The 16,775-nt window shown below is 37.4% G+C and overlaps 4 protein-coding genes across 8 annotated transcripts; 2 read left to right on the forward strand and 2 right to left on the reverse strand.

Moving 5' to 3' along the window:
- Positions 1-658: 658 nt before the first annotated feature.
- NAP7 (non-intrinsic ABC protein 7) lies at positions 659-3,702 on the reverse strand. Of its 3 annotated transcripts, none has more exons than XR_843469.1 (8): positions 3,314-3,702; positions 3,153-3,203; positions 2,831-3,052; positions 2,623-2,745; positions 2,343-2,519; positions 1,707-1,807; positions 1,153-1,218; positions 659-821 (listed from the first exon to the last, which is right to left on the reverse strand). XR_843469.1 is itself a non-coding variant. In XM_011034663.1 (7 exons), the coding sequence occupies exons 1-6, from the start codon at positions 3,635-3,637 to the stop codon at positions 1,721-1,723; spliced, it is 984 nt and encodes a 327-aa protein (XP_011032965.1). In that variant the 5' UTR covers positions 3,638-3,702; the 3' UTR covers positions 659-821; positions 1,707-1,720. The 3 variants fall into 3 exon arrangements, 1 of the variants encoding a protein (XP_011032965.1); XR_843468.1 differs by having other exon boundaries at positions 1,153-1,221; XM_011034663.1 differs by lacking the exon at positions 1,153-1,218.
- Positions 3,703-5,464: 1,762 nt separating this feature from the next.
- Positions 5,465-10,091, forward strand: LOC105131618 (fasciclin-like arabinogalactan protein 17). Its single transcript, XM_011034661.1, has 3 exons — positions 5,465-6,945; positions 8,724-8,844; positions 9,659-10,091. Exons 1-2 carry the CDS (start codon positions 5,628-5,630, stop codon positions 8,795-8,797), a joined length of 1,392 nt encoding a protein of 463 aa, XP_011032963.1. The 5' UTR covers positions 5,465-5,627; the 3' UTR covers positions 8,798-8,844; positions 9,659-10,091.
- On the reverse strand, positions 9,898-12,922 carry LOC105131712 (vacuolar protein sorting-associated protein 36). Its single transcript, XM_011034821.1, is given in 8 exon segments — positions 9,898-10,852; positions 11,041-11,195; positions 11,198-11,243; positions 11,945-12,079; positions 12,082-12,189; positions 12,191-12,290; positions 12,292-12,681; positions 12,915-12,922. Coding segments are annotated over 8 exon segments (1,119 nt in total). The 3' UTR covers positions 9,898-10,675.
- A 176-nt stretch (positions 12,923-13,098) lies between these two features.
- Positions 13,099-16,775, forward strand: LOC105131617 (uncharacterized). 3 transcript variants are annotated; one of them, XM_011034658.1, is made up of 8 exons: positions 13,099-13,360; positions 13,472-14,299; positions 14,639-14,745; positions 14,818-14,903; positions 14,999-15,068; positions 15,278-15,374; positions 15,458-15,502; positions 15,914-16,775. In XM_011034658.1, the coding sequence occupies exons 1-8, from the start codon at positions 13,286-13,288 to the stop codon at positions 16,607-16,609; spliced, it is 2,004 nt and encodes a 667-aa protein (XP_011032960.1). In that variant the 5' UTR covers positions 13,099-13,285; the 3' UTR covers positions 16,610-16,775. The 3 variants fall into 3 exon arrangements, with proteins under 3 accessions (XP_011032960.1, XP_011032961.1, XP_011032962.1); XM_011034659.1 differs by having other exon boundaries at positions 15,464-15,502; XM_011034660.1 differs by having other exon boundaries at positions 13,100-13,360; positions 14,827-14,903.

Consider the following 16,775-nt stretch of genomic DNA (forward strand, 5'->3'; position numbering starts at 1 on the left):
AGATGCTGTAAATATTTTTGAGAAACATTTTGAAAAAAATAACACAAAGTCTTCGTCGAGAAACATGCTTAGCCAGGAAACTGACTTCAAGGTCTTGACCAATCAGGCCACAATTGACCCACAATTCAGACTTTTTGCAAAATCCACCAGGCCTTTATTGGCATGTATATTCTCCGAACTTCCCCAATCCCTTTGTTTTTCCTCCATGGATGCATTGACGTTGAATGTCGGATAACTAGTCACGCATTCCAGAACGAAGAAAGGTTTCAATAAATCAATTGAAAAACCTTGAATGAGGAGGTTTATGGCGGATTATTTGAATGAAGGGTTAACAGGAGAGGAAAAAATCCAGTTGAACCCATAACACGGTCTACTTAGGGTAAAACCCAAACATTAAACGATTCATTTTTTTTTTCCCATCAAGATAACCTTGTTTTGATCTTATCATGGGTTAACCGAGTTGACTCGTGATCATGTCTTATCTTCATCTGAGTTTGAGTTGTATAACTATATAGCGAACTTAACTTCTTTTACCCGCTAGGGATCAAGAGTTCAAATACTTCTTTAGAATTTGATCACAAAACACGTCGACAAAAGATTTTTTATTCATGTGAATTACAGAGAACCAAAAACAAAAGCAGTGCTCCAGAGAGGAAGGTGGCCAAGTGAAATGCTAGACATGATTCAAATTAAGATGAAAGATTATGAATTTCAAAGAATCCGAAAACTTATCATTTGATGACAGGGTCTGCAAACTTTTGTACAAACAATGCCATTCTTCGAGAGGAATTACATCATAACCCTTCTTGTCAAAAATGGACCTGCAAGAATGAGCAGCCAATAAAACATTAACTAATACTGAATCATATGATGAGCTGTGCTTCCTTTTTTCTTCTTTCATCAAGCAAGGACTGTTTGTTGCTTCTGACCAACCTATTCTAAATGAAAAGAACTGATGAAATTATTTAGCATGTCGTTTCAAAATCCCCCCTCCTTTTTCCTGAAAAAAAACTAAGCCATGGCCTCTAAGGGATCTTCCAACCCCTTAGAGGCCTTTGATACTCATCATCTTCTATTTTATCTGTTCTCACTTCCTTTAGTTTCATCAAGAAGCCAATCAGAATCTAAGTCAGCGTGTTTGAGCGGGCATACCTGAGGCATCTTTCAACAGTAATCAACATTTAATCTAGCATCCAGTATTTTCTCTTCACGCCCATGCTACTGTGCGGCCATACAAAATATGACAAGGAAATATTATTATTCAGACTAGGAGCACAAGAAAGCAGAGAGCTGCTTTCAAGTTGAAATCAGCGTCTGAACATATACAATTCAGAGAAGAATTGAAATGAAAGAGAATTAAGAAATAGACGTGTGCACTGGCCACCTACTAATTCTATACAGGAGATCCCTGCACTTGTAAAGAGCATGGATGCAAATCTTGCAGTTTTCTTATGTCCCAGCAACAAAAGTGGTCACAATATTCTTCCTAATAAAATCCATTAAATCCATGTGTACCAGGTAAAAGGACACCAAGTTCTGCATGGTTTGACACCTGAAAAATATAGAACATTCTACTCGATTTCTCCTCACATGATTGGTCATGCTTATCCCAATGAAAAATGTTCTAGTCTCCGTTTCTCCTTACATGACAACTTGTGGTTAACCCAGTGAATAAAAAGCAGATATCCAAGTGCGAGAGCAAGTACCTATTGGCCAGCAGTTAAGAGGCAGAGATTGCTTTGTAACCTTCCTTCTCAAGTGTCTTTGCTATGGAAATATCACCGGTTTTTACAATTTTGCCATTCTCCTAAAAGAACATAGAAAAAAACAAATTCAGGAGTCAGGACAATATTAAAACATTCATCACAGCCACAGTAGTTTCTCTATCTCACGGTATAGTAACACGAACAGTTTTTTGACAAATTAAAAAGCATCACAACCACAGGAATAGAAATCAAGTAGTTGAGCAATATTGCATAATATGGATATTTCTCACAATCATTAGAATTGAAAACCCCCCCAAGTACAGCTATGAAGTTTTTTACTTTATTTTTTATCTTCAGGAGAATATCAGATTCCCCGCCACAGGAAGCAGCCAAGGAGTGAGGTGTAAGAAGAAGCACATAACTTTTTGTAGCTCCCCCGGGTGTTTATATATGTTGTATAATTGTATTATTTCATGAAATGCAACTATAAATTGATTTCCAATGAAGACTGACCAATATTACAAACATACAACTAAAAGATTCATTGGGATCAATGCACTACTTCGTAATATAGATCTCTTTATCACATCAAGCACACCGTTACCAACAACAAATAGGATGCTCCAATTGACTCACCATGATATGAATGCACGTGGGCTTGATGAATTCCAGAAGCCGAAGATAATGAGTAATCATCAAAACAGCATTGTTTGGGGTCAACATCCCATTCACTGCTTTTGCTACATCTTGAAGGGCATCGATATCCAACCCAGAATCAATTTCATCTAATATAGCCAATTCTGCACCCAAAACCTAGAACACACAAAGCCCAAATTGATTTCCAAACAATACAAGAACAGATTCCAGTTTGTTTCTCACAAAAACTCCAAAATAATTAAAGCAAGTCAAAAACTACCGCAAGTTGTAAAATCTCATTCCGCTTTCTTTCACCACCACTGAACCCTTCATTCACATTTCTATTAAGAAAATCACTCTTCATATTCACAAGCTCAAGTTTTGGAAACAAATACGCATAGAACTGCAATAAAAAAAACAAAATATCATTGAAGAAAAATATAGATACAATCATTCAACTGGACAAACGCAAAATTTCATAATCATACCTCGATAGGTCCAAGTTCAGGCAGACCGAGTTTCCGTCTTCGCGCATTATAAGCCATGTTAAGAAAATCAATATTGTTAACGCCAGGAATCTCAACTGGTGACTGAAAACTCATAAAAAGCCCAGCAAGTGACCTTTCTTCTGGCTCCATGTCAAGCAAGTTCTCACCTTTAAACACTACACTCCCTCCAGTTACCTCATAATCCGGATGCCCAGCAAGAACCTTACAAAAATTAACAGAAACCATTAAATCTTCCGATCATAAAACCATAATTAACCCTTTAATCCTCTTAACCATGATTAAACTAACATAAAGTTCTAACCTTTGAAAATGTGCTCTTACCAGACCCATTTTTCCCCATAATAGCATGAACCTATTCACAGATAAAAAAACACCCACATAATTAATCATGCTGGATTTTATTTATTTATAAAATAAATCAACACTTAATAATCTTTGAACCACTTTAACTTATCAACCAACCTCTCCTTCGTAAACGACAACGTTGACGCCTTTGAGAATCTCCTGTTTCGACTCAGCAATCACAGCGGTCAAATCCTTGACTTCCAGCAACGGCCTTTTCTTCCCTGAATCGGTTCCAGTAGTCCCTGAGGTTTCGATGGCAGGGACAGAGGCAGTGACTGAAGGAAGACGGCGGGTGGAGCGGAGACGGAGAGAGCGAGTGGCAGAATATGTGAATAAGTTTGAATTAAGGGGCAGAGTTGAAAGTTTAACCGGAGGAAGAGAATGGATGAGTGGTGGCTGTAGAGAGGGAGAAGGCGAGGAGAGAGTGAAGCGTAAGGCCATCTTTTTGGAGCGAAAAGGTTAAAAATCGTTACAGCGATCGTTGAAGACACTGGAGATGCTCTGAGGTTTTTCCTTTCTTATGTTGCAACGTCAGATGCTGTCGGGATGGGCCTAGTATGGTCTCCTTACTGGAAAAATGGCCCATGATTTTGGACTATTGGGCTTTGAGTCAAAATATTGATGTGAATAGACTCTTGGGTAATCTTGGATGTGTTATTTTGAGAATTAATGCACGATTTTTTGGAGTCATCAAACCTAATTTAGACTATATGTTTTGACTATAGTTTGGTAGAAGAAAAAAGATAAATATATATATATATATATTTTAATATTTTTTATGTATTTTTAAAATATAAATTACAAGGGGATATGTTTTTTCTATCTTTAATATTTTTATCTTTTTTGTTATGGAACAATAATTTAACACTACTTCAAAATATAAAAGTATTTATATAATTTTAAAAAATATTAAATTTAGCCTTTTTAAAATGCAGTAAAAAAAGGATTTTTTTTGTAATTACATGGTAGATAAAAGTATTTACCCCCCTTAAAAATTATTATCAATATGAGATTAGTAAATCTAACATCTCCAATATTGTAAAAAGATTTCCAAAATCAAGAAAAAAGGACATGACTTTTTGGGTGGGGTAAGGGCAAGCATGGGAGCACCAGCAATGGCCCATCGCAAATTTGTATAAAAATAAAACTATAGAGCCCACAAGGACATAAGGCTAGTTTGTGGACCAACATCCTTGAACAAAGTTTGAGGGCTGTCTAGCATTTTTGACACGCGTGATATAAAAGAAAACTCCCACGTCCAGTCTTGCTTGCTAGGGAAGACCTTTGGGATGCCGGCAACTAGAAAAATAAAGAAAGAATTGTTCCCACGTGTTACACTTCCCTCTCCTTAACCAGCAACCGACGCTTTTTTCACCCAACCACAGAATGCTTAGAAGACCCTTTTTAGTCCTTGTATTTTTATTTTTATACTGTTTCCTCCCTGTGTTTTTATTACTAATATCAATCCTTTACTTTCAAAATGAGTCTTCCAATATCATGACATGTGCTCGGACTCGGATTTTCCAACTAACGAATCATTTTTTACAAAAAATTATTTTTTTATTAAAAAATTATTTTTTATGTTTTGGATTGTTTTAATATGGTAATTTTAAAAATAATTTTTAAAAAATTTTAAAAATATTATTTTAATATAAAAATTACTTTAAAAAATCACTATAAACAAGCTTGTCGAGTTTCTAAGTTGATGATTTAAAAATAAAAGTCAAAAAGAATTTCACGTTAAAACAACATTATTTGATTTATCATACTAGGTGTAAAGCACTTATGAGATCATATAATAGTAAAGCTTACTAATCACCTCCGAGATTGTTTGTTTTTGTTTTATAAAGTGCTTTTAAAATTTTAATTTGCTGGAAAATATATTGAATAAAGATTTTTTTTCAAGTGTTTTGAATTATTTTAATGTATTTATATTAAAAATATCATTAATTAAAAAAAATTAAAATATATATTTTATTACCATGCCAAACACATTAATAAATATAAAATTATAAAAAAAAATATACATTAATAAATATAAAATCATATAAAAAATATTTGAGAGGGTGATAATCTTATTTTTAAAAAATAAATTTCACTTAAAAATTGAAAAGAAAAATTTACTGCAGAAAGAAAAAACACTGTGAAAGAAGCTTTTAACCGCCAGAAAAACAGTAAACTACCCAACAAGACACTGTGTCACTGTCTTCTCCCCTCGTTTTATGTACCTTCAACGAATGTATAAAAGTACAAAACACAACACCAGAGAGGGAGCCCAAGAAAAACAAAGTACTGAGAAGCGAAAGAAAGAAAAGACTGGCCTTCGAAGCAAGCAAAACCAACCCAACCCCTCACCTCTTCTATTTTTATATATCTATCATCACCTCTTCAACAAGCCAATTTAACCCTCCATCAATCTTTTCCTTCTTCAATGGCCGCGGCGCCTTCACCTCCTTGCATCCACATTTTCCTCGCTTCTATTCTTCTTCTCTCAAATTTTCATCTGGGGTTCTCTTCCTCCTCCTCTACATTGCAAGAAAACCATAGCAATGGGTCTTATTCAGGCCAAATCAACTCAAACTCAGTTCTTGTAGCCCTTCTTGACTCACATTATACAGAACTGGCTGAACTTGTTGAAAAGGCACTTCTTTTACAGACCCTTGAAGATGCTGTTGGTAAACACAACATCACCATCTTTGCTCCTAGAAATGAAGCTCTCGAACGCGATCTTGATCCCGAGTTCAAGCGGTTCTTGCTTGAACCTGGCAATCTCAAGTCTCTCCAGACTCTCCTACTTTATCACATTGTCCCCAACAGAATCAATCTCAGCCACAACTCTTCTCTTCACCATCACAGCACTTTGTGCCGCGACAGAATCAAGCTCGGCAGTCAATCCGGCGAGAAGTTAATAGACTCGGCGAAAATCATTCAAGTGAATGCAGTGGAGAGGCCAGATGGCGTAATTCATGGGATTGAAAGGTTGCTAATCCCACGATCTGTTCAACAAGATTTCAACAATCGCAGGAGTTTGCAATCAATTTCTGCTGTGAAACCAGAAGGAGCACCAGAGGTTGATCCAAGAACACACAGGTTGAAGAAACCAGCACCACCAGCAAAACCTGGTTCAGCCCCGGTTCTACCAATCTACGATGCAATGGCACCCGGCCCATCTCTTGCCCCGGCTCCAGCTCCTGGTCCAGGTGGACCTCATCACCATTTCAATGGAGAAAGACAGGTTAAAGATTTCATTGAAACCCTTCTCTTGTATGGAGGATACAATGAAATGGCTGATATTCTTGTGAATTTAACATCATTAGCAACAGAAATGGGAAGATTGGTATCTGAAGGTTATGTGCTAACAGTTTTAGCCCCAAATGATGAAGCAATGGCTAAGCTCACAACAGACCAATTGAGCGAGCCAGGAGCACCGGAGCAGATAATCTATTACCATGTGATACCAGAGTATCAAACTGAAGAAAGCATGTACAATGCTGTTAGAAGATTTGGGAAGATTTCTTATGATACATTAAGATTGCCACACAAAGTTTTGGCACAAGAAGCTGATGGGTCTGTGAAATTTGGACATGCTGATAATTCTGCTTATTTGTTTGATCCTGATATTTACACAGACGGAAGAATCTCTGTTCAAGGGATTGATGGGGTTCTTTTTCCATTAGAGGAGAAGGAGAAATCGGATACAAAGACGGAAATGAAGAGTGTTAAGGTTGCTGCTAAGCCGCAAAGGAGAGGTATGTTCCCTTGAATTTCGTTTGCTTAGTGTTTTATTTTTAAATCTCGTCTCGGCGTTATTTCGGTTTTGGTTTAGATGTTTCGGTTGTTTATTTGGCCGGAGCTGTAGAGGGCTTTTTTTTACTACAGGTGTGTTGTATTGACTTTGCTTGCTCTGCTAGTTTTTCTTTTTTTAGTTACTGTCCACCTTCCAGGGTTAATTTCGATATGGGCCGATATTTCTATTTCGGTTCAGATATTTCGATGGTTTATTTCGCGGGGAGGGTAAAGGGTTTTCTTTTGTCTTTTTCTTTTTTGTGATCATGTTATTGAATTTGCTGACCTTGCATTGTTACAGTCTTGAGGTTCTTATTTTGTGGACTTCTTTGGGAGTTAATTTTAATGTTGACCGATATTTCGGTTTTAGTAAAAAAGTTCCGGTGGTGGCTTTGGCCAGGAAAGGGTGGGTTTTGGCTTTTGGGTTAGGATTGGCCTGGGGGATTGTGAGTGTCGGTGGTCAGAGCTCGCCAGAATGGCATATTTGTCTTTTCCTTCCCCTCCCCACTTTTGGTGGGTCTTCACTCTTTAGTTTGTGAGACATTAGTACATTGCAGAAGATATGATATCTGTGGTGCTCGTAACTTAATTATTCTGCCTTTGATTTTGTTAATCACAATTATCAGAAGCTAGTGGACTAAAAAATTTGAGATTATTCTGAAAATATTCCTTTTAACATTACATGAGCTGAGCCAGCCATCTCCTCTCTTAATTTGATTCATGATCTCTTAGGACAATGCCTTGCAACTACCAATGAAGTTTATTATGACATTATTATTTATTTATGTAGATGTTGTGAAGCCAACATCCCTACCAATTCCATAGATTATAGCAAGAATGGTATAGAACATGAAAGGTAAAATAAAATTATTACCTACTCTCATTTTTTGTTATATTTCATCCATACTTATAAAACTCAACTCAGTTTAAATTTTATTTTATTTTGAACTTATTTTTTCTTTTTTTAATAAAATGACTTGTTTCATTTTATTTTATTTTAAATCAAAATAAAGTCTTGCACCCTTATAATCTATAAAAAAGACTTGGATGAATAAAAATACACACACACACTAGTTCCTGCCATAACAAGAACTATAGTGTTTTGTTTGTAATGCCGACTTGCACCCTTCTTAATTACAAAGGCCAACAGAAGACAGGGTGTTTTTGCTCATTTATGTCTATGATCTTAGCACACAATAAATTCATTTGGTTTGAAAACAATTATTGGGCATGATTTATTTTGTTTTTATTAGAAGTTATTTGAGTATATAGTATACAGTTAGCGGTTCTGGGACCATCTTTTAGCATACAGTTGGAGTATCCTGTCAAACGCTACGCAAACTGGAAACTCCATTATGTATTTCAAAGCATAGAGTTGGTATCCACACGTTTCTTTGACTTCTTGTATTATATATAAAAAATCAGACCTCTCTGTTCCTCTTTGTACTGTTGCTTTTCTAGCTGTGAGAAAGAACTGCACAGATCTCTCCCGTGTCAGGCTTGGATAGCTACACGGAGGATATGCCCTCCATGCAATTGCCACTCTGGAGTGTTTAACATTGTTTAGCATGCATGACAAAATCAAGTATTGATACAAATGCATGTTGGTTGGTTGATTAGGGCAATTATTTTAGGTTTTATGTTGCTGTCGAGTGTTGGTTTCATGAACCTGTCGAAGTTAGCACGTAGCTTTCAGTGACTAAAGGGTGTTTAACACTTTAACGTGTATAATATTTGGCAGGGAAGTTGCTTGAAGTGGCTTGCAGGATGCTCGGGACATTTGGGCAAGATTCACATTTCACCACATGCCAGTAAATAAAGACTTCCTTGTATGAAAAGGAATACTTCAAAGAAGGATAAAGGTGATATTCTTAGGTTGATTCTACTCCTAATCCATCTATAAAATATAAGGTTTGATGTCGTTGTTCTTCGTTAGGGTTTCTTAATCTGCGTTGACAAATCACAGCAACCTAACAACCAAGGAAAATCACATAGGAACCATTCGTTTAGGTCTATTCCATGTAATCGACATTATTTTATACCATTTCTCCATGACCTAGACTCATTCCAAGCTGTGCAGCATGTGATTGTTGAGGTCAACCTCCCAGCAGTATCCAGTGCATTGCTTACATCCTTCAAGAGCTCACACATTGACAAAAAGGCACGATGTTAGAAAAGCATACATGATGAAAGTATAGAACTTGATGTCTACAAGATGGCGTCATTCGGTTAAGATAGAAAAAAGCAAAGATAGTAGAGATGAAAAGAACTTGTTTTCATATCCTTCATAAAAATTCACTTCAAATTGCCCCTTAAATATTTAATTTATATATTTATCTTTAATTTTCCAACCAAATGTGTTTTTTTAACTTTTATCCCGGCACATTAACCAAAACAAATGGTAATTTATCACTGTGAAACTAAAAAATGTAAGAAAGTCTTCTTCTTTTATATACACACACGCACAATTCCCTTTGAACCTTCTTGATGTTTGAGCTAATTCCATGTCAATGTGTGACTTGTTTGTTTTACTGAACCTGAAAAGGGCAACAATTTGCTATCAAGTAAAGTAAATACATCTTTCCACCACAACGTAAAAGGAAATCACAGCCTAAAAATTGAAGTTTTACTGTGAATTGTTTATGCTAATGATAGCATGACATGGCTTAAATGCAGGTGAGCTGCTGAGATCATGCAAAGTCCTTGTATCTGAATTTTCTTCTCTACAAATAGGTTCTAGTTTTTCACATGGGAAGCCGGCAACCAAAGGTGAAAAGGGATCATGGTGTGATGATGTTCTTATTGTTTTTGTGTTACTCAAGTTCCATGATTGCATGGGAAGAAAAGGGTCATTGTCCTTAGTTTTAGAGGCCCTTTGAACAGCAAAAGATATTCTTCTCCTTTTTTATTTTAATTTTTTTTGTCCTTTTTGTGTGCCAAGTATGGTGGTGGTGAGCTGTCTGGTGTTGGTTAGTGGAGAGGGGAAAACTATGGAGGAGGTGAGGAGTAAGTATTCCATGTGGGCTTCCCACTACAATAAAAGAAGGCAGGCAGAAATATGTGGGAATAATAAAATAAAAGTATTCTTTTGTGTTCATGCACAATTAGAGAAAAGAAAATTGTAATTAATTTTTTGTGCAATTTCTCTCTCTTTTATTTACCTTTCTTTCTTTTCCAAGCACTTCAATTAAAGCTTCTCCCTCCCTCCCTCTCTATCTCAAAGTTAGCATTGATGCTCTGGCCAAAGGGCATTGCTGTGTATCATCTAATTGCTCATTCTTCACACAATTCAGTACTGTAATATGCGTTGTTTCACCCCTTTCAACAATTTTCTATTGCGAGCACCGATTCACAGATCTCAAACAAGGAAATGAGTTTGTTGTAGGGATAGTTGTTTATTTTTCCCTTTCTATCTCCATGCCAAACTCTCTTCTAACTAGGAACACATTTCATGGGGCAGATGGTGAGACCATCCAAAATACTAATTTAAAAAATATTACTTTCGTTCTAGTAATTAAAATAGCTGGTTCTAGTAATTGAAATAACATTGAAGTGAAAATTCTTCTTCTAAATAAATTAATTACTCCCCCTATTTGGATCTCAAAACAGACAACTTAATGCCCGAGTAATTGAAGATAGAATCATACATACACATCAAACTCCCCCCAAAGAGAACATGCTTGCAACAAATCCTCAGGCGAGATCAATTCTATGCAGAACAGCACAGAAAGAATAAGGGCCCATTAGCAACAGCAACAACAACGGATCAAACAAACCTGTGCCCGGAGCACGACTGTGGAGGCAATAGATATCTATAAGATTGATCATTCCTCCAGCTTTCTCTAAGGGAATTCTGACAAAATCTGCAAACTAAGCAACAACAAAGAAAATTTGATATTCTCTTCTTTAAGGGAAGAAAATCGAGTAAAACAATATATATTTAAGAAGCATACTCAGCCAACAAAAGCAGGTACTATTAAGAAGATTCAACTATATTTCTCTTATGAAACAATTAAGCCATGAGAAACGCATACAGACAGGTGGCAAACGAAATAGACCTGACGGGACAGTTGTTGATGATACATGGCACCAGCAGACTCTTTTGTTACTGGGGATATGATACCAACACTCTACAGCCACTCTTGCATGTCTTCTTTGGAACCCATTTCCTCATCATTTCCAGAACTACTTTGAGAGTTCGAGCCAGACAAAGCTTCTGCCTAATCTTCTCTGCTAGCATGACCATCTCTTGAGCCTTGCGCTGTAGATTTAAAAACCACAGAACATAAAGCAGCAGCAGCCTAACCCATAGTGATAAAACAATAACAATTTAACTCAACACTTGTACACAAGCCAAAACCTAGCTATTGCAGTCTCGTTTCAAAGCCAAACATTCAGATAACTCACTTCTCACGTAATCTAAGCAATGCACACCAGCCCCCGTCAAAACCTCACAATTGCAGTCTCCAAATCCAAAAGTTCAGATAATTTGCTTCTCACATGGTCTAAGCAATGCAACAGTCCATGTGCGTAATAGTTCATGTCAAGTTACTTCAAATACTAATACATTACTCTATTGTTAAATAGCGATAAAATGAAATTAAACATCTCCCGCAAGCTATAATCTTTTTCAGAATGACCAAAAAGAAAGTGATTGAGCAATAACAATTTGGCTTAACACATTAGACACAAGTCAAAACCAAAATTATTGTTCTCGTTTCTTGCATAATCTAACAAATGCAAGACCATATCCTCAGCATCGAGTTATTTTTAACCACTAATCCATTAATGTTTCCTGGATAACCCAATAATTACAACTAATTATCTCCTACAAGCTCGTACATGAACACATTGTTCATATGCAATTATAAAATACTAGTCCATTATCAGACAACTCAATAACATCAGTTAAAACTAAACACCATCTACGAGAAATAAACTTTCTGGAAATAAAACAATTACCATAAGAGCATTCTAGTCTTGAAAAGCCTCTTGCATACTCTTGCCAGTACTCTCCCACATCTCCTGCTCTTTCCTCAATATCCCAGCCACACCCACCAGCCTCAATGACTCAGCACTGGGGTATAACCCACCACCCGAACCCGAACAGAACCGGAACCCGACCCACCACCACTATCATTACCAATCTCCCAAGCCCTTCCTCTCCAACAATCCCAAAACGTTGTCAAAAAAATCACCAATTCCCCGCTTCCCTCTTATCACTAAAGTCACCACAACACTCCTCGAATGCATTGAAATTTGAAACCGGATCCAGGGTGAGTGAAACATTGACTTGGTCGACTTCTTTGGTGAAAATATGTGTTACAGAATTCAAAGAGATTGGTATTGGACTTGAACTGTATGTGGTGGCATTGGAAGGAAACCGGAGGAGACGGTGTGTGGTGACGGTTAGGAGGCCTGATTTAAATGGCGGGAAGTCGAGGGAATTGATGGAGGTGGTTGTTGTGGTGGGTTCGGTTTCAAGGTCTACGGCGGAAAGGAGGTTGCAGTCTACTTCGGTTTGGTGGAGGACTGGACAGCCACTGCTGGTCACGGAGGCCGGTAGGAAGAAGCCGGGGTGTTGCTGGTCGACATTGTCGTAGATGTTGTGCCATCTGAGTTTGGATGTTCTGTGTTTTGTTTTTTTTTTCAAGTCAAGTTCGTTAAGATATAGTACAAGGTAACTTTGAGGGTTAATTCTATGTTAGTCCTTGTAATGTATTTAAATTAATTTATTAGTCCCTTTTAATGATATATAGTTGAAATGGTCGCATAAAGTGAAGCCATTATATTTTTTTCATGATCTATGAAATTGTAAAAAACCCTTCTAATTAAAAAAAAATAAAAAAAGAGTAATGAAGTCCTTATAATTCTAAACTAGTCCCAGTTTCTTTTCGTGAATTCTTCCCTTCTTATGATTAATACGGTGGACAGCTGCATAATGCTAGTTCTCTTTAGCACGAATCAAAAGAAACAATGAGGAGGGACAAATGTGTTAAATCAAAGAAATATGTGAACAATTAGCTACAGTTTAAATATTGGGGAATTATTGCTTAGTAACTGTACACATGAGGACAAGCATGTAGTTATCCTTTTATTTTTAGCAGAGAAAAAAAAAGAGGAAAAAAACGCGCTAGTGGTAGTAGGTTTGTGGCTTCTGGCTAGCCTACAAAGTACAAACTCTAGAAAGATAAACCCGCCTTCCTCCTGTTAAAGCTTAAACCCTAACACCCTCTCTTCTTGCTTGCTAAATTGAGTAAAAATCTCTGCAACTTGTAAAGTAGCAGTCTTGATGATCAAAAGATGAAACCTTTCTTCAATTCCCGTCGTCCTAAGCATCACAAGCAAAACGGCAACACCGCTCCTCTTAATCAACAGGTACTATAGCCCTCTCTCTGTCTGATAATTTTGTATGTTAAAGGGTTTTTTATTTGTTCTAATTTAGAGCTGTTTTTGTTTTTTTCCTCTTTTTTTTGTTGAATTTATCAGGCTTTTTCAACTAACCCATCTTTAGCAAATTCAATGCCAATGCAACCGCAACTGGGTTTAATCAATCCTCAGATTCCAATTCCTTTCAATAATTCAAACACCCTTTTAAGCAATGGACAAGCGATGGCTAATATGCCACCTTTGATGGCTCAACAACCTGGTATAGTGAGCGGACCTAATGATCTGGCTATCCTTCAGTTACAAAATCAAGTCAACAAGTTGAATGCTTTAAAGATGTTGATGGATCAAGTAAACCAATTGCAAGGAGAGCTGTTTGGTCCTAGTTTCTCCAATTTGCCACAACAACTCAATCAAAATATGGGTTTGTTACAAAATCCAATGCAGAATATGATGAACCCTGTTATGCCTTTGCAAATGCCAATAAATTCTCAAGTTGGTTCCTTTAATGTCCCTTCAAGCAATCACCAAGTGGTAGGTGCTCAAAGTCAGAACTTTTTTGTAAATCCACCGTTTGGAGCCGAGCAACGAGTTAATCCCAACCAGCCCAACTATGCAATGCCGACAACTAGTGCATTTGGATCGAAGCTATTGCATGTTGCAGATCAGCAAGTCCAAGGGAAATTGTCTGCGTCACAGCAAGGTCAGAGCTTTTTGATGCCCACAGTGGGTGCAAATGGACCAAATGTTGCAACTCAGCAAGTGGAAGGGAACTTGCCTGCATTACAGCAAAGTGAGAAAGTTCCAATGCCTGCAATGGCTGCAAATGGAGCAAAGCCATTGCCTATTGCAACTCAGCAAGGGCAAGGGAACTCATCTGCGTCTCAGCAAAGTTGGAACTCGCAGCCCTCTACATACAATAGGTGGCAGGTAACCGTATTTAACTTGGACGATTTCTTTCTGGGTTCGTGTCATTTATGCAATCCAGTGATCATGGTTTGTTTTATGCACTTTCCATGCTTCAGTATGCTATCATTCATGGTAGCTGGCACGTTTTTCAAGTTGCTTCTCTAATTTTTTAGTGAGGTTTACTCACTTGCAATTTAATTATTTGGCTTTTTGTATATGAAATTTGTTCCAAATCTTTATGTAGTTTTGTCGATGCTTTTCTCTTTATTTTTTCCGTTACCTCTCCAAAATGTCGTGCATTCCCAATTGATGGCTTTCCTACAAATATAGATGAATTCAAGTTTTTTGTCCTTGTTGTAGGGTAATACTGCCAGAAATGGCCAGAGTAGCACTCCAAAATCCAAATGGGAAAAGTCTTCTGGAAAAAACTTCAAAAATAATCGAAATAGAGGGCGATCACAATCAGGGTGTGTATTGAAACTTTTGGTTTCTATGTTCCACTACTATATGGAATTGTCTTTTAATAATCTGAAATTCAATTTCTGCAGACACCAGAAATCTGATTTCAATTGCATGGATAATGGAAAGAGAAAGCTTGAGTTTTCTAATGAACATGGCAGAAAAGGTTTGTAATCTTAGACCTTACTACAAGCTCACCTCCTCTTCGTATGTCTTGAGGGAGATAGGTGGTTTAAACCTTGTTCTCTAAAAATGCGTCAGGGAACGGCAATGAGAGGGTAGCAAAATTTGGTCGCGCTGATCTTACAGACCAAGCTACAGAAGAGAAAAGGTAATGCTTGCTTGATCTGTTGTTACTTACCAATTTGAGAAAGTGTCATATCAGGGTGACCTCGTAGACCTCGTATTATTATTCAAGTTACTTCAAGAATGCAAATGCTAGGGCAGGCAGGTAAACTGCCATTGCCTCTTTCTTCAATCCACTTTTACACTACTAATTTCTGTATTTTGTTTGTTTGCTGGTTTAACTCTGTACATCAGTAAACCTAGCAGAACTTTTTTTTACACAGAACAAGAAATCAAACAATGGCGTGAATCACGTAGGAAGCACTACCCAACAACAACCAACATCGAGAAGGTTCAATCCTGTTCTGTGCTATTATGCTGTATTTAATTATTAACTCAAATAATTGAGCTGATCATGAACTTGACACCTGGCAGAAGCAGATGGAGGTCATTGATAGAGAGGCCAACTTTCGTCGCGAGGTAAAACCCCTGACCACCTCCCCCCCCCACTCCCCCCCCCCCCCCCCCCCCCCCATCTATTGTATTGTATATTTGGCACATATACTAGGGCCACTTGACAAGACCTTGTTTGTATAATATGTTCTTCCATGAATGGTCAATTTTTTCTGGCAAAATATATAATCCCAATGAACATTTTATTCCACAGCATAGATCTCTTCCTTGTTTGAAATTATAGCCTTTTACATAATTCATCACTAGAAAGCTCATTTTATAACGGGGTGAAAGAGAGTAAGAATGGGTGCATTATGAAAGGATTGTTTGGTTTTTTTTAAGGTGATGGAAATTTATATCAAGGAAAGGAACTAGTGAAAATTTTTAAGCTACAATATGCTTCAACTTTTGGTAATTTGTTGGACGTGTTTGATGCAGCAACTCAAGGAGATTTTGGCAAAGCAGGCTGAGCTAGGAGTTGAAGTCGCAGAAATACCGCCAGACTATCTGTTAGATTCAGAGAAGCTAGGAATTGAAGTTGCAGAAATACCACCACCACAGGTGTTAAATTCAGAGAAACTAGGAGTTGAGGTTGCAGAAATACCACCACGGCATCTGTTAGATTTAGAGAAACAAGAGCATGGAAGGGAAGATAACAGAAGGTCCTCGAATAAGAAAGGGAAATTCTGGAACAAGCATGATAAAAGAGGAAGATTTAACAAAAAAGGTCGGTCAGCCAAGCAGGTTGGATCAGCAAATGAAGAAAGGAAGCCAACACTATTGGAGAAGCTTCTGAGCACAGATATAAAGAGAGATAAGCGCCAATTATTGCAGGTTTTTCGGTTCATGGTGGCGAACTCTTTCTTCAAGGATTGGCCAGAGAAACCTTTGAAATTTCCTTCAGTAGTGGTCAAAGAAGATGGTTATGAGGATGAGATTGTAGAAAAAAAATCCTCACTCGTCGGGGAAGAAGTTTCTGAAGACAGGAACAACACAATAGCTGAAAACTTTGGTGATAGGGATGACAACATGGAACATGATGCTCAAGTCGAGCTGGGGAATTGTTTTGTCAGGGGAAAATGTGATATTGTTGACGAAGTTGATAGGGTTGAAGAGGGAGAAATTGTTGACTAACATTGCACCTTCCTGTAAATGTGTCAAGCATTGTAATTTCACCACCCCTTCAGGATTTGTAAACTATGTTCACTCTCTTATTAACTATCCAGTTTTGCCTTAAAGTTTGTCAACATGGTCTTTGTACTTGAATTATAGCGTGGACATGCATTGGCACCATTCTGGA

The sequence above is a fragment of the Populus euphratica genome, unplaced genomic scaffold, assembly GCF_000495115.2.
Source record: "Populus euphratica unplaced genomic scaffold, PopEup_1.0 scaffold24.1, whole genome shotgun sequence".
Taxonomy (NCBI): Eukaryota; Viridiplantae; Streptophyta; class Magnoliopsida; order Malpighiales; family Salicaceae; genus Populus; species Populus euphratica.

Excerpts from the sequence above, each read along its gene's own strand:
- NAP7 (XM_011034663.1), bottom strand. The coding sequence starts at position 3,637 with ATGGCCTTACGCTTCACTCTCTCCTCGCCTTCTCCCTCTCTACAGCCA. Across the intron at positions 3,053-3,152 it reads GTAAGAGCACATTTTCAAAG|GTTCTTGCTGGGCATCCGGA; the intron begins GTTAGAACTTTA and ends AATTTTTGTAAG. Across the intron at positions 2,520-2,622 it reads ATGAGATTTTACAACTTGCG|GTTTTGGGTGCAGAATTGGC; the intron begins GTAGTTTTTGAC and ends TGTGTGTTCTAG.
- LOC105131618 (XM_011034661.1), top strand. The coding sequence starts at position 5,628 with ATGGCCGCGGCGCCTTCACCTCCTTGCATCCACATTTTCCTCGCTTCT. Across the intron at positions 6,946-8,723 it reads TGCTAAGCCGCAAAGGAGAG|GGAAGTTGCTTGAAGTGGCT; the intron begins GTATGTTCCCTT and ends AATATTTGGCAG.
- LOC105131617 (XM_011034658.1), top strand. The coding sequence starts at position 13,286 with ATGAAACCTTTCTTCAATTCCCGTCGTCCTAAGCATCACAAGCAAAAC. Across the intron at positions 14,904-14,998 it reads TAATGAACATGGCAGAAAAG|GGAACGGCAATGAGAGGGTA; the intron begins GTTTGTAATCTT and ends AAAATGCGTCAG. Across the intron at positions 15,069-15,277 it reads CAAGCTACAGAAGAGAAAAG|TAAACCTAGCAGAACTTTTT; the intron begins GTAATGCTTGCT and ends TCTGTACATCAG.